Source organism: Ammodytes marinus (genome assembly GCF_949987685.1).
Source record: "Ammodytes marinus genome assembly, chromosome: 6".
In the NCBI taxonomy this organism is placed as follows: Eukaryota; Metazoa; Chordata; class Actinopteri; order Uranoscopiformes; family Ammodytidae; genus Ammodytes; species Ammodytes marinus.
Window position 1 is genome coordinate 14,078,275 of NC_137235.1, and position 17,017 is coordinate 14,095,291.

At 40.9% G+C, this 17,017-nt stretch overlaps 1 protein-coding gene across 2 annotated transcripts in view; it reads left to right on the forward strand.

Annotated features, from left to right (window-relative positions):
• The first annotated feature begins 310 nt into the window (after positions 1–310).
• The window catches only part of dlc1 (DLC1 Rho GTPase activating protein), an 86,096-nt gene continuing 69,389 nt past the window's right edge, over positions 311–17,017 (forward strand). The window contains exons 1-4 of one of the 2 annotated variants that reach the window (XM_080029459.1): positions 311–856; positions 1,681–3,597; positions 8,295–8,429; positions 8,731–8,838. In XM_080029459.1, the coding sequence (XP_079885585.1) occupies positions 1,747–3,597; positions 8,295–8,429; positions 8,731–8,838 (2,094 nt within the window). In that variant the 5' untranslated portion in view covers positions 311–856; positions 1,681–1,746. The remainder of the gene's footprint in view (positions 857–1,680; positions 3,598–8,294; positions 8,430–8,730; positions 8,839–17,017) is intronic. The other variant, XM_080029460.1, reaches the window with a different exon arrangement.

Here is a 17,017-nt window from a genome sequence, read left to right on the forward strand (position 1 = left end):
GTAAAGAGCAAAGAGACTCGTTGTGAGAGAAGTTGAGAGGAAGTTTTTGAAAAAGTAAGGGGAGAAAAAGTAGATCAGAGGAGGCTGGGGTGGATAAATGCCATAGTGTGCTGGGTGACTTGTGAGACGGGGGATGGGGCTCCTGGGATGTGACTCAGACTCCCTGTCAAAACCAGCGGGGAGGGGATCTGATGAGAAAAGGGATAGAACGGAGGAGAGCAGGGGTGGAGTGAAGGAAAGAAAACCCAGCCCCTCTTACACCAGCCCGACGCTACGGCATTCAGCGTCAGCAAAAACCCTTAATGTGATCAAGATGGAAGTTGTCTTTGGACCTCTAACTGCTCCCCGGCTTTCTGCTTGCCTTTCGGGGCTTCACTGCCTCCACAACAGTTTAACAGCGAAGATATACTGACTGGAGTCCAGAAAATGGCTTGCAGAAACCTGGACTATGGACAGCTTACAAAGTAAACCGTATGTCAAGTCATTTGGAAAGAGATGGATTCATATTTCATGGACTGATTGCTTTCGGTGGACGAGTGAAATTGCAACTCCAAAACACCTAAAGATAATTATACTCAATGCAAATACTGGATCTGTAAGCTATTTGTTGCATTATCTCCTGTATATAAATACAGTATACAGATACTGGATTATATTGTAAATCACTGGAGAATGTAGACCATTGTTGCGTACAATGTTAATATGTATTGAGCTGTCAGTTTTACTGTTAGTTCGAGAGTGAGCTGAAGGAGCAACTGCCTGGGGACTTTTTTTTTTAACCTCCTGTACCAAACTAATGCAGGTTCATGCCAGAGGGTCCAGATGACTATCCAAATATTTTCTTAAGGAAACGAAGGTAAGACATTGGAGAGAAAAAGCCCTGGTCTAACATTTTGTGGGCAATGTATTATTGTAACATTTGAACAATTGTAATATTATGTTTAGTTCAGCTTAAATTGAGTAAGCGCTGCTTGTTGATCCCCTGTGTTCCTCCTACTTCGGTACATTCTGACCTAGAACATCAGGGGAAAAACAGCACAGTATAGAGCTTGCTTTGATGCATGATAGTCGACACAGTTTGTATTTTGATAATGTTGGCTTATGGAGGCCCAGCTTTTCAGGGACACCAACTGTCATTTGCCTTTTTAGTTCCCTTAAGTAACATCATTCTTATTTTCTGAGTAGATAAAGAATGACAGTTAAACAGCACATGGACATTTCCAGACCAGTTCTGCACTGATACAGTTAATGTGTTGTGTGTGTTTTGTGTGTTTCCTGTGTAAATATGGTTTGTTTCTATTTCACAATGAACATCTGTTATATAGTTAACAGGGGAACACTAAATAGATGATTATCTTGATGTTTTAGGATTAGTACACTCATTGTCATTGTCATAATGTAATGTGGAATGTGGTACAGCTCTTCTTGAAAATATATCAGTTTAATGTTAGATACAAACATCCTGTCATCTTAACAGTTCCAGCAGAGTTTATACTTAGAAGGCAAATGTGAATGCAATATAATTACACCCCTCTTGAACTTCCACTCACTACTCCCTTGCTGTTTACTTTAATAGTGACACATTGTTTACCTCATTGTCATCTGCACATTCAGTAACTATATACTCATAATTTGGTAACACTGGCTGTTTCTTATCCTTGTTTCCCTTCTTGATTGCAGCAGATCCTGTTTTCCATTTTCACCTAGCTTCAAAACAGCTCTATGGGATAGCACTGCCTGTCCACCATGCCAGTAGCCATACGAAAAAGAAGTTGGGAGGAGCATTTGACGCATCCTTCTGGATTACAGTATAGCTATGATGACCTGGATCTGGTCTGCTGTCATGGGGTTGACAGCGAGGGTCCTTGGATGGGAGCAGGAGCTTCCAAACAAGGTCGCCGGACGAGATGTGCCTCCATGCCAGAGGGATGCCACCAAGTGCCCACAGAGGACCTGGCTCAGGCGCTTGAGGCGACAGCTTCTGTTGTGAATGACGATACTGAATCAGAACAGTTGAAACCAATGAAAAGCAATGTAAAAGTTTCGCTGGATTTGCAGTCCAGTCAAGGGCCTCATGAGTTGGTGGATGTTGACATTCTCCGAACAGCGTTTGAATCAGAGTATCTCCAAACCTCAAACATTGGGAATACTGGAGAATTTCTCTCTAACTCAAACAGTGGGACGTATAGTGCAAATATTTCTTGTGCAACTGATAGCATCAGTCACTGTGTGAAAACTATCAACGACAAAGATGAAGTTGGCACAGAGAGTAGCCGTAGTCACGACATCTGCAATGATGATAATGTCTTTAAAAGTCCACATATCTCTCTTGAAGAGCAACAATGCATCTCTATCTTATCAAACAATGGTTCTCCACTGTCTGAATCTGCTGGTGAACCGCTTGGCAAACTTCCAAATCATCAGGAAACAAAGGAGAGCCATACAGAGGGTTACAGCAGACCCCTTGAGATCTCTGAGGCCACACTAAACCAGTCCTCTGCTGCTGAACTGGAACCTCAAACAGACTTCCTAGATGTAGAGGAAGAGAATATTTCCACCTCCGACCAAGCTGATGCGAGTGTAGCATTACCTGTTGGTGTGCTGCATAGTTTAGTTAATATGATGGAGAGTGGTGGCGCGATATCACAGACAAACAAAACTGTGGAACCAGTTGTGACTTCAGCGGTGGAGAAAGCGTGTGACAAAGGAGCAACAGAAAGCTGGCGTGTAGATTCTGCAGACAAGCTGGATGGATTCAACAACCCAGAACTTCTAAAAGAAAACACAGGACCTAAAAATTACTCAAGAGAAGTTCAAGGAGGAGAGCAGGATCAGCATGGCTACACTGGAGTGTTGGATCCGGCTCCTGCTTGTGAAATATCCTCCCAGACATTGTTGGAACAGCGTAGTGTCGAAATGACAGTGATGAGTGGGCCTCAGGGAGAGGAAAGTGCACAAGCAGAAGGCAACCAGAAGGCAGCAGAAGGCAGGTATGGGCCAATCGCATCATCTGATACTTGTTCCAAAGGTCAGTGTTGCTCTTTGACAGTTAACACAGCCTCCTTAAGTCAACAGACTGAAAACACTGATGAAAGTTCAGTGTCCAAAGAGTTGGCTTGTTGTGAGGATCCAACCATAGCTCAGCAGTTGGAAAATAGCTGTTCAAAACTGGATACCATCCCAGAAGTTAGCCACGTTGACCAAGATGACACTCCTGTACTGGATCCTCAGAAGAACTCAGATTTCACCCAAACTCCAGATGTTCCGCACTCCCATGTGGATAATAAACATGCAGCTACTCAACAGCACACAGAAAAACAGCCACCATGCTCTGCAGAGATCAGCGACGAGCTCTCACCGGAGGGACTCCATGGCAACCAAGAGGCCTCTGGTCGTTACTTCAGTGAGTCACCTGCCTCTGAGGTGACAGATGGTCGGAGGGAACACCACAGGCCAGGAGCCACAGTCTCTAGAATGGAGGAGGCAGCATACACTGTTGTTTACAGTGACACACAACTCGCCTGTCCGGTTTTAGATGGAATCAAGGAACCTGGAGATCAAAATGAGGAAAATGTGGTCAAAGTGCGCATGAGAAAGGTAAGGCAACCTTTAATCCATAGGTTGAAGATCATAATGTATATTTGTTTGACATTCATGTTGTCTTTGTGTCTGTGTAGTAACCATGGCTCTGGCACTTAAACTCAAAATTAAGTTATTTTCTAAAATAAGCACTGGGCATATACGGCCTTCAAATAATTTTTGTCCCACACTCTGGCAAGCGTCTTGGAAAACAATGACTTCATTCTCACATGCTTACAGATCTGTGAGTAGGGGGAAGAGAGGGGGGGATCTGTGAAATGTTTTACTCTTTCTCAACTGCTCATTGCGAAACAAGGTCCTATAAGGGCATGGAGACAGAGGGTTTTGAAGCTCAAGCAATCTCTGGTGTGAAAGCCATCAACTGCTCCCTCAACCAAATACTATATTGTATTTGTACTATGGTAGCCAACGTGCTTCTTAGGCACAGTACATTGCTGAAAACTTAAGCATTTCATAGATTTGGGCTTTTTGGAACAAAGCAATGGATTGAGAACGGACGCAGTATTTACTCACTATTAGTAGTTACAATGTTGGACTGTTTGGAATGACAACAATAAATCCATTATTTACAATGCATGGTACATTAGCAAGCATGTTGTTAAGACAAGTACCATATTGTGGAAAGTTAAGATGCGTTCTAGTTGAAGAAGATCACTGGCTTCTATACAGTGACTGTGACAGAGTGAAATATTAGAAACCTTTTTCTAGTTATTTTATCTTTGTATTGGTGTTGCTGGTTCTAAAAAATAACAAGTAGTAAGTAGTACTACTTTAAACAGCTTTTAAGGATATTTTACGTGTTTACAGTATCTATCTAAAATTGTAATGATCCTATAAATACCTATATACAGTATATGTATATACAGCTGTGTTTTTACAGTTGCAGTTGTTAAAATAAATTTGTTTTTACCTTTTGATGTAAAGCCTCAAATCATCTAAGAAACATATGAGACCAGTCACACAGTGTTTGCCTGATAAATCATACACTGACATTTTAGTTGTACGTTATCCTGAATAGCATCTTGATAATGTAATCGCAGAGATCTTCACGTATTAACAAATCCACTATTTAAACATGAATTCAGTGATTGTGACTTCTTAAGTCATGACCAAAGTTGACGTCACTTCATTAGCTGCCAAAATGAGACATCATAGTCCAGTGTAGAGAAATTGAAAACCTTTGCTTTTTTTTACAAGTAGTTCCAGTTTCAATGTTAGGGTGACTTTAAACCTTTGGATTAACTATCTGAAAAAACTGTCCGCTGGAACTCGAAAAGAGGAGTTTAGCCATAAAAGTTGAGGGCGCCAAGGCAATCCATCCACCATATGGCGATGGCTTATACCTCCTCTTTACGTGTATTTACATACAGTATTAAGTGAGATTACTCAGAAAATTTGCTTTAGGAAAGGTCACAAGGACAGAAAATAAATAAGGCAGTGAAATTGAACATAATCATTCCCAAGGGAGGTTACATATTGTATTCAGAATAAAGAAAATAGAAAAGAGAAAGGTGGGCATTTATCATTGAATATCATGGACAAAATCAAATATTTAATTATCGAATTGATGTTATTATCTCTCAGTGGGCACTGGCAGCAGCGACCTGGAATTATCTCGGACAAGATATTGTACTGACTAATGATTATGTCCCCAGTGAACCATGTTGTTGTGGCTGAATTAGTTTGTAAAATGAACCCATCTGGTTTGCATAATGGCTTCAGATTAACCTGATATAAGGCTTTGTTACTGTGTTTATTTGTTATAGCAACAAGGGCTTATCCTGACCTCAGGGCCAAACTGGCTCAACTGTCGTTTATCTGACCGCAGACAACTTGGCAACATCGTTTCAGAGCTCTATCTGACTCATTTTCTGCCTTTTCTGTCCTAATTTGTTAAATAAATTATTTCCCTTTGGTCCCAGCTCATAAACGAGATATCTGTATTAAATAGCATTGTGAAGCATAATCATCTGCACACTATGTTTCGCATAGCAGTGAAAGACACCTTTGAGAACATGGTAAGCAGGCCACCGATAGGAAGAGGGGGTTTGAAAAAGAGAGCAAGAGAAAGGGGAAGGAGGGGTCTAAAGAGTTCAAACAGTGTGGGAACTGTCTCCCATCTCCAAAAACAGGAAGTGGAGAGGAATGTAACAGAAACATCAGAAGATGAGAAAAAGAGAAAAGAAACCTTCTGAGAACACCCAAACCACCAGAATGCCCCATTAAAAGCTCTGCCGCTCTGAGACGCCTGACATTTCACTGCACTTGTTTTTTACTCTGCTGTTTTGTGGTTGTTATTGCCATCTCGAGCCAGATGCTTTTGTTCATTCAGTGAGGCCCCGTAAAGATGTCATTGTTTTACCACGACACAATGTTTCATTGTGATGCTTAGCCAAGGAGACAGAATGTAGCGATGTGTGCTGCCACTAGCCAGGAATGCCAATGAATGCATCAATGTGAGACACATTTCCATGACACACATGGTCCTCGATGTCCATTTGCTTTCTCCGCAAAACCCAAAAGGAACTGCTCTTGACAGGCTAATTGGGCACTAACTGGAAAATAAATGTAAGCGTAAGGCACAAGACGTTATTAGGGAAAGAGCTAGGAGTTAGGCTTAGGGTTGGAGCTCAAGCTTGTTTATCGTGATGCAGATTCCACCTAGGATCCATAAACCTGTCATCCTTGCACACATTAGAATTACTTACAACTCGGCTCATCTGAATGGTTTCCTCGTAACACACCCGTTGTAATCATAACTAAAACAAGATGGAGCCGCATTAGTCATAGTAAATCATAGTGACTTCATCCTATATAACCCCATTTGATTACTCTCTAATGCAGGGGTGCCCATTACGTCGATCGCGAAGGCATTGTGGGTAGATCGCAAAGGCATTCTTAAAAAAATAAAAAATAAAAAATGTTTACTGGTTCAATATAGGCTCCTAATCTTTGAAGACCCCGAACAACTTTATTTAAAAAAATAAACAATTGACTGGCTCATTATAGGCCCCTAACCTTAGTAGGTAGGGGGGGGGGCATACAGAGATCTGGCACCAGTACATTTTTGATATTTTTAAATTACATTGTTCGTGGCTATGAAGATCAGGGGCCTATATTGAGGTATACTGTATTAAAAAAAAAAAAAAAAAAAAAAAGACTTCACAGAGAGATTTTTTTAAACCTGTACATTTTTTCTTTCTGCTTTTTGGTAATTCTGTGTCCCCAAATTATTCCAGAAAATAGTAATAAATAGCTCACATAGGACGCAACTGATTTAGCCTTCGTATTCTTCTCAAAATGCACCAGATTGATACATTTTACTTTAAAAGTTTCAAATTTTTCCTCCGGGGGGCATGCCCCTGGACTCCCCTAAAAGGCCCTGAGTATTACCTTAAAATGATTTGTTTATTAATCAAAAGAAATATTACACGTTTTGAGTTGTAAGACGGACTCTCAGGGGGCCTACGAAACCTCTCAGCCCCAGGGCCTAATATGTTTTGCATTTTTATAGTAGGTAGATCTTCTTGCCTTGGTCATTATAAAAGTAGCTCACAAGCTGAAAACTTGTGGGCACCCCTGCTCTAATGTATCTGTTCTACGGAAAACAGACACAGCATATGAACTGTGGCTAACATTTACATGTTAACGTGCCTCTGTATCTTTTGTGCAAACACACAATCCCAGTGGCTGTGTGTCCCATGAGCTCACCCCTATAAAGAGTTTAACAGGGTCTGTTCGTGGAAATTGTAACAAGGTTTGTTTGGGGCTAATGAGCCAGCCCTGTGACGTAATATCTTGGGGTTCTTTTCGGGAGAGAAGCTCAGATGGAGAGCCACACCCCGAGCCAGGACATAAGACAGGCAGAAGGCAATGAAAACATATGTGCCATTTTAAGAACTCCAGAAAGGGATTTAACAACATTTTTACTTCATAACATGGTTTATGTAGCATCAGGCAAAACATGACAGGGGTTGCAAACAAGGGCAGTGCGATTGGTGGAGTGTGGAGGTGGGCCGGATTGTATTTCATTGAGCTTGTCTTACTGAAGACACACCACCTGAGGTCAGTGTGTGACTTGTTATCATAGCGTTTGATTGGACAATTAAACACTGCATATGATAGGAAGAAGTCATATGATATTAAATGGACTAGATATCATGCAAAAGAAAAAAAAATCAATGAGCAAGAAGGGTGAAAAAAGCAGAGGAAACTGCCAGGATTATACTGTATATAAAATAGTTTTTGGCAGCAGTTGAAAAGGAACAGGAAAGAGAAGTAAGGAGCAGGGAAAGAAAGATGATTTATAGAATTGGGCTCCTCAATTATTTTGGCCTGAAAGGAAGTCAGCCACAATGTTGACGGACATGAAAAAAACAGAGACAGCTCTACATTAATTGTTTTAAGATGTCACAAATAAGTATACTTGTGTAATGTGTATGTTGCTGTAATATGACAGCAATATATGATTAATTGAGATCACCTGGGTGGTCTTGTTGTAGATTATGAACTATTGGATGGGTTGAGAAAAAGGTAATTTTTCTTCATGTCCATGTCAACTAAATTCTAAATAATAACTAGCAAAATTTCACTTTATATTGAATGGAACTTGTGCAAATTGATAGTACTCATATCAATGACCACAATACAATTTAATTGAAAAATTTTCTTCTCCGATTTGCCTCTTTATTCAGCGGGAGCATGCTCGTCTGGACTCGATGGTGTTGCTGCTGATGAAGTTGGACCAGTTGGACCAGGAAATAGAGAATGCCCTCAGTGTTACCTCATCTAAGGACAGTACCCCGACCCTCCATCGACGACAACCCCTGGTACACACACGCATGTTACCTTGCTGATTTCAGCCTCTACTGCAATTGAATTAACTCTTTATTTAAACCAACTCATACAGCATGTTAAAAAAGAATGTATTGCACCCAGTGGATGCAAACTTTACCTTCATTCATTCATATTTTCTCCCACCTACTGTAATATTGTGTCCCCTACTGGCCAAAATGAGACAAAGCAATGTCTAGCAACACTTGAAGAATTACTGAAATATTAGAGGAAAACACGGCTCTTTGCACAACCACATAATGCCCACATTGTCATTTCTCTCTTTTATCTGTGCAGGAGTTGGATTTAGGATCAGTGCCAGCAGCTTCACAAAACCCTTCACATCCACATGTTCCTGTTTCCTCAACCTCAAGACAAGCTCTTGGAGCAAAACCGAAGAGTGTCGTAAGTCTCCCTATATCACAGCTCTACATCACATCACAACATTATTGCTTCGAGACCAACAAAGGCACCCCGCATACACACGCACAAGCATGCGCCATTTACCGCTACCATGCTTCACCATCATTATTTACTGCCTTGTGTCTGGAAAGTGTCTGGTTTTTGATGAGGCTATTTTATATTTTATAGAGGTTTCTGCTTTCTATTGTGTGTCCATGATAAAACAAAATGTCATGTTATTTTCATTGATTATAGTTTACCTTAGACCCAATGCTTAAAAGCATTTATGTCTTTAATAAAATAAACTTTTTTTTGTTCTCTTGGGTGTTGGGACATAGCTATACAACAGTACACACTCAGTGTATCTCCCAATTGTAGGAATGTCCCCCAGCACTTAGGGCTTAGCCAAGCAGACAGTAAAACTCTATAATTAGCTGATTCCAAAGTTCTAGAGCCCTTTTCCCCAACAAAGGGGTCAGAAGGGGGGTCTGGGGGTTAAAAGCCAAGGCAGGGGGCTGAAGGAGGGGGACACGCTTCAATTGAAACGTGCGTCTTCCAACCACTTGCTTGCTCACTTAATGACTTTGTCAGCCTCGCTTTGCTATATCCTTCAGAATGAGGTCAATGTAAACGAGGCCGGTAACCACCGGACCAAGCACTCAAACAACCTTTTAAAAGTAAATGTTAGAATGGAAAAAATGAAGAAAAAAAGATGGCAGCTTCTTTGAGGCACTTTATCTCTTGATGAAGTGATGCATAATACGATAACCCGAAATACCGAGCAGGATGTCTCTGTTGCAAAACACTCTTATCTTGCTAGAACAAAACACTGCAACCTGTAGAAATGTCCTTCATTGACAAAAGGACATTCCTAAATTATCTCTTGCAATTCCTTGTGGATATTGCTTTGTCTTGTTGCACGTCACAACTCTTTTGCAGTCTCAAAGGTAAGCAACATTCGACTCATGTGCGACGGCTAATTTAAGGGACACAGAGCAACATACTCTATGAAGTGTAATGTATTTTGTCTGCAGCCAACTGTTTCCACAACCTCAATTCCTGCAGTTACCCAAGGTAACTCACTAAGCTTGGGTAAACAGTGCTTTCACTGCGCCTAATAGGAGGCTTTTTACAGTGGGGGCACCCGTGGGGTGATTGATTGAGGCCAAAGAAATGATGACTTCATGAAGGGGATTCGCAGTGGTTAATAGTAGTAGGGGACTGTTGAGTCCTTTCAAACTTAAAGTGGTGTGACGCCCACTTAATCTTTTTAGCTAGACAATGCCAAATCCTTTAAAGTGGCTACGAGGAACTTTGGCAGCTGGTGGCCCCTTTGGACAGAAGCGGTAGTGTTTTTATGACGCCAGTTGTCGTAAAGCTGTTTTCTAGCGCGTACAGGCCGATGCGAGTGTCAAATGATTAGGACGCAATATAGTGCATGTCCGTGTTGAAAGTGTGAGGGCACGGAATCTTTTCGGCTCCGTGAGAGTGGTTAGTGACACTGCATCAACTAATGCCAGTCAGTGCCACACACACCTGATTGCAATGAGCTGATGCAGTGTCACTAACCACTCTCATGGAGCGGAGATTCCGTGCCCTCACAGAAAGCGAATGAACGAGAGACTGCGGTATGGATCACGATGAGGTAATGTGTTTATGTTGTTGTAAATAATGACTATTTCAGATGAATAATGGTCATCTGATGTTGATGAAGCAAAGTACACTTTGTTTTAGTACCGTTCATTCACTTAGGAGTAAACACTCCAGGACCAGTTCACTCCTGTTAAATTGTTTACACGTTGCTTGGCAATGCCCTCCTCCTGCCGTCTATCAATCTCCCTTTTAGCTTTTTATTGTTCTTCATTGAATTTTCTTTTTTTCTTTGATAGTTCTGCCCCTTTATCAGCCATTATGACGACAAATAACTGTCTCAAACAAGGCTCCACTTTCCCTTACCTTGAGGAATAGGCTACTCAAATTGCGTTGCTGCGCTACACTGAAATCTGCGACCAATACGAATATGTGACCATAGAGCCTGCATGGGCAAGCCGAAAATCGGACTGGGTGTGCGACCAGACCAAAGGTATTAATAGAAAATATATAAAAACTGCTTTCTTTGCACTGATGCTCTCGTTTGCTGTTGCGGTGATTGTTGCCCAATTGAATAGTGTTACTTCAGTCTTCCCTTTTTATTCCAGTGAAGCCTCACCAAACCATTCACAGTTCAAATGGCTTTGACCCACCCTCTTGGCCATCAGTGAATGTGACTGAAGTCACTGTCACTGCTGTAGTGAGGCTGTGTGAATCCTAAAGTGTTTATCATTGTGTATTTGCATTCCTTCCATATCATGCCAGATTATGTAAGCGGTTAGTGGTATTTGTGTGCTTACTGTCCCCTCTAACACCTTGTGGCACTCAGCGTAACACTTTGATGTGATTGTACCAAGCACGTACCCGCACCGTTCGGACCGTTATGTAACAGTGATAAATGTAGTGGAGTGGTGATCCGTGGCTGTGTTTACGTTGGTTATGAGTGGACAATTGACTTGGCATGTACCGTATCATTCACTCACTGTTGTGGATAAGGCATTGGGTTTTAGTGAAGAGATTATTGGTTCTCGCTGGCTTAGTTGGTGGCTATTGTTAGCCATCAGCAGGTGGCTGGTATTCTTGCATCCAATTTTGGGCTAACATCTAGCAGATGTTGTGCCACAGCAGGTGTTTTTGTTGGCAGGTTTCTATAGGTTGCTCAGTGGAGCAGGTGTCTTGCAATGTTATTTGGCTTACATTGTTGTGTTGTAACAGGTGGCTTTTATTTGCTTTATCGACTGATATACATCTATTGATTTGGCCTCATATCATATTGAGGGCTGCAACTTTTACATTTTTTATTTTTTATTGATAAAGAAAATGTCACATACATTTTCGAAATTTTTGATTATTAAAGAATTTATTAGTTTTCTAAACAACTGTCATTGTATTCTTGTACTGAAATAGTTCCTTATTTGGTGTGATGATTTCCAGTCTTAAGTGGTACGAACCTGAGTGATTTTGTTATTATTCTTCAAAGCATTTGTATTATTGATTGTCGTAGCTATATTAGCTGTCATTAATTTGGCTTTAGTGTATAATACTCAGTAGGTGTAACAGCAAACTTAAGTTATGCGTGTTGTGAGAGCCATTTGTTATGTAACTCTATTTTTAGAGCTCTGTGACTGCAGAGGATGTGCCAAGCCACAGAGGCGGGTGGAGGCTGCAGCTGACCCCTGACCACCTTCCTCTAAATGTTACAGTCGGAAACAACATATCAGTCACCCTCAGCACAGAGAATTCCCACCAGCAAGACATACCCAGCATCCCCTTAAGGCCTCCGCTACTGAACAAGACACAGACTATGACTGTCTGTTCAATTTAGCACAGGAGTGTTTACATTTCATGCCTATGGTAGCAGGTAAGGCGCTGCCCTATACCATCCCTCATCCTCTCCATCTTTAGTAAACATTCCTTAACAGGGCAACCTTTGACCCTGTTCTTGGATCTGTGTCCTGTCTCCAGGGTAACAGGGCTCCAAACACAACTTCTGACATTTCTTTTGGAGATGTTTGGTGCCATTTGACAGTGAACTCTGAAAGTACCCGATTCTCAACCTGTGGAGTTTCATGGATTTAAAAAGAAAAATTGCTGTGATGATGGATCGAGAGATATTTTTATTTAAAAATGACGGAAAGAATTTATCCCCTGTCAGTTAGTTATGTATGTACATGGCTTTTTATCTGTCTGTGACTTGGTGGACAATAGAACTGCTGTGGTTTGCGTGCTAAGGTCACTAGCAGATCTCTGCTCTGTCCTTCCTCCGTGTTCCGGTTTGGCAGCCTCACTGTCCCCAAACATCCTTTATCCAAACCACACCTTCTCAATGTCCCACTCGGATAAAAGACTCAATATTTTTTTCTGCTTTCACTGCCTTTTATTCATCTCTACATTTGCTCGCACTGTCTCATTTTCTGAGAGTCAACACCATGTGCAGCGGGCATAATTATGTTATGCCTACATTCCACCCACATACTTGGCTTAAAGGCTGTAGTATGCCTTAATGAGTCAGCAAGCTATGAAAACCGACCGCCATTCAGTGTGACAAGGGCTGCCAGTAGTGGCTCTAGTCATGGCCACGCAAGCCGCTTTGTGTGGTGTCATTGTCCCCAAGGTTACTCCTCTGCTGAGCACAGCTGTAACAAGGAGACAAACACAGACATTCTGTGGATTGAAAAGAAGAGGGTAAGAAGAAGAAAGAAAAGGCTTGTGTTTGGAACAGGATGTGGAAAATGAACTTTTATCTCCTCAACCCCCGCAAGGAAATCTTGTTTTTCCTTTCCATTCAAGGCTAAAGCTGCGGCATAGAGCACTCCAAAAACAGAAGATAGAAGGATTTAATGAACATATATTTATACATATACATATTTTTTGTAGTTGGCAAAGTATTGACAGAAGAAAAAATCCAAAACATGCATTCATGAAATTTATTGAAACTGTCCACATGTTTCAGCCCGACTCAGGGTGCATTCTGAACATTTTGTCAAAATGGATTTCCGCTATGATAGGCTTAAGTATTTCACATAATTACTTCTCTGTTGAAATATCTTTGTGGAAGTCAGACATTAAATAAATACATGGCTACAGACCTGTGCTCTATAGCAAATCTCTCTCTTTTGGTTTTTAAGACAACACATTGTGGCATGATGTCTAAATGACATCCACTTAATAGCCAATGTGATATATTGCCTCCATGGATTTATTGCTTCCCTTTTTTCAATTAAATGAATTATAGTTTTTATATCCACATAAAAGCATCACTCCACTGTGTCTGTTGCTAAGGAGTTGTAGTTGGTAGTGATGAATACACGCGAGAGTCAATGATTCGGAACACACCTCTATTACGTAGATGGTAAAAAATTGCAGGGAATAGTTTCAGGATGATGGCACTTGTTGACAGTAAATCTTAAGGACGGCTGGAAAAAAAATGGAGACATCTGGAAACACCTTTGCAGCCCGTTGATAATGAACCACCATAAATCACAGAAAGAACAAACAAACTAAATGCACTCTCAGAAACGACACACGCACACATACATAGATGCTGCAAGATGCACACAGGAATTCATTGTAAAACCAGGTGCAATCATGCAAAGGCTAATCAGGCTTGTTATTTGGGGGTTTAATTGGGACATAACTTTTTGAGCATGTGTTTAAATTCTTATCTTTAATAGGCCTTGCTCAATTAATCATCATTGCCTTGAATTGTATTGTCTAAGTAAGGAATGTGGCCAAATCTATAAAACCAATTATTTTAAATATGCGATTCTGGAATATGGAACTGCGACTGTGCAGAAGTGTGATTAGAGCAGGGCTGTACGCTTATTTTTTTAGGTGGTAGCACCGGTGCTAGCAAGCAAAAAAATTCAGTAGCACAAAAATAAATTTGGTAGCACACAAAGTAGGCTATTGAAAACTTGCATAACCTTAACCCTTGCATTTTGCTCTAATTACCTTTGAGCATGTCATCCTGGTCTCATTTGAGATTCACAATTAATATGATGCAGTAATAATTGTAGAAAAATGAATAGGGGTGCACTGATTGCAATTTAGAAAAAAGAATCTAACCTGCCAATTGCAATTTTTTGCTGATTCAGAATTATTATTATAATGTCCTTCTGTTAATTAAAACCAAACTTTAAAACATTAAACATAGCCTATTAAATAAATAAGTATACATATTGGTACAATTTAGGATAAATTAAATAGGTTGTTGTGAATGTGTTGGGAGTAGCTTTTCAGTGGCTTATTTAAAACTTTGTTTAAATAGACTAGGATACTGTTGACTGCTCTCTGCAGCTGAAGGAGTTGCCTTTCAAGTTAGAAAAAAGCGCTAACTTCCTGTTCTTACTGGCTTCAAAATAAAAGTCAACTCACGTTTGTCTAGTAACAGGCTTTTAATGTGAAGGCGCACAGGAAATGTTCTGTTTGTACACGCGCTAACTTAACTGCGGTAATGTGCCGTCTCCTTCCGGTAATTGCCGTTGAAGCCGTGAAGTTTTTATACCTAGAATCGCTGCATGAACACAGATCCCGAGCACACATCTTTCACCAGCCAAATTGAAGGGTGGACTCAATAACTTACTTGCCTTAGACTCATTTACCCGCAGTGTTAATGTAGAGCCCTCTTAAGCAGTGTTGTGCATCTGACCTCTGTGTTTTAAAGACAGCCTCTCCTCATTATCAACCTGTCGCACGAGTGCGAAAGGATTCGTATTCATCATCGCACGTGATCAATTTCAGTAGCAAATGCGATCAAAACTGTCGCACTGTACAGCCCTGGCTTAGAGTTAGGTTACCCAGCAGTCAGTGCACCGCTGTCCATGGAAATACATTGCCCTCTAAAGTAGACTGTGACCGAGCAAGGTCTCACCCACTGGTCCTTCTGGTAAATCAATAAGCTATGTGTCTGCCACAAGACTGCTATGGGGCCACCACAGTGTTCTACAGAGGAGCCTAATCCTTCAGTGTTGTTAACCCACTCTCCACTCTCTCCCAAAAATGTCAGCGGGTAATCCACATGCTAGCATTGTTGCTGCAGTTGGGATCATAAGGCTTATCCCCATTAAGTCTGGCCCATAAGCCACCAATTCAACTTTGGTGTGCAGAAACAGGTGACACATGTTGTCTCTTAATCAGTGGAATTAGAAGGTGATGGATGTATGTGAATTAAACTATCTGTTTTTTATCAAAACAAATTTAACCACTTGTGAGGTTACTTGTTAACATCATAAAGGCAATTCTTTCTGGGTTTTTGTTAGTATAACAAATAACGGAGAACAGATTGATGAGTTTAGTCTTTACTTCTGCTTATATTCTTGCTGTGTCTGTGTGTGACACTGTTCTCGTCTATCTAGATTAAACTATCCTGTGTAGACAGAACCTAAACAGGAGGGAGAAGAGTGAATATCACACATATTCTCAGCCTGTGAAAATGTATGCCTACAGTATATTTATTTCTTCTTCTTTTTAAAAACGTTGAGACTTCATGTCGGCCCTTTTTATAAATCTATCTTGAAACCTATACATTTTAAGTAGAAGATGTAGAATTGTATGTATTGGTCTCACACATTTTTGATTGCATACTTCATGCAGTATGGTTTTTACTTTCAGACAAACAAGTTGCATATGTCATCTCTAAAATCATAAGAAATGAAAACTGTATTTGTTTGTTTGACATAGATTTAAATGGGTTATACCATAGTGGGCATATTTTTCCCAATGTTTTTTTTATTTTCTAATGATCAGTACAGATAAAGCGTTTTGATTCATGAACACAAACTCCAAACGAAATTTGATTGGATGCCTGGAGAAATGACCTAAGGAGTGAAGTTTGGCGATGACCAGATAGTTTGCCTTTTGGTAGGAAGGGTCTTATGGTCAGACAAGTCAAGAGTTATTGTCTCGTCCTGTGATAGATTCCAAGGGCCAGTCAACAGTTCACAGTTTATGCTCCAGGGGCCCAGCACTAAACCCCACAGACACTGCCTGAAACCAGAAGCCTGTTGCTTTGGCTCACTCATGTAAACAAAGGCAAATGTGTGTACGTCTATCTGTGTGTGTGATTATCCACTTTTCCCACTCTCGCTCAGTCAACATCACCCTATCTTGAGCATATCTCATAACTCAAGGTTAGCTGAGAGAACAAGGCCTTAGCTCGCTGTGTGTGTGTGTGTGTGTGTGTGTGTGTGTGTGTGTGTGTGTGTGTGTGTGTGTGTGTGTGTGTGTGTGTGTGTGTGTGTGTGTGTGTGTGTGTGTGTGTGTGTGTGTGTGTGTGTGTGTGTGTGTGTGTGTGTGTGTGTGTGTGTGTGTGTGTGTGTGTGTGTGTGTGTGTGTGTGTGTGTGTGTGTGTGTGTGTGTAGTGGCCTGCAAGCATACGTGCCTGCATGATTAACCCCTGTTGTGTTGTGGAGTGCACAGTGGGTATGGTTAAATCATTTACCTACACAACTAAAGACCAAAAGTGCACCCATTCATGCTTTAGATCTCAGCGGGGCTTTTAGCGTCAGACAAGATGTCTAAATATGTTACTGAGACATTGTCAAGTGTCACCAAATTTTGTTAGGAGTTGTTTTCCTTTCAAATAGCTATT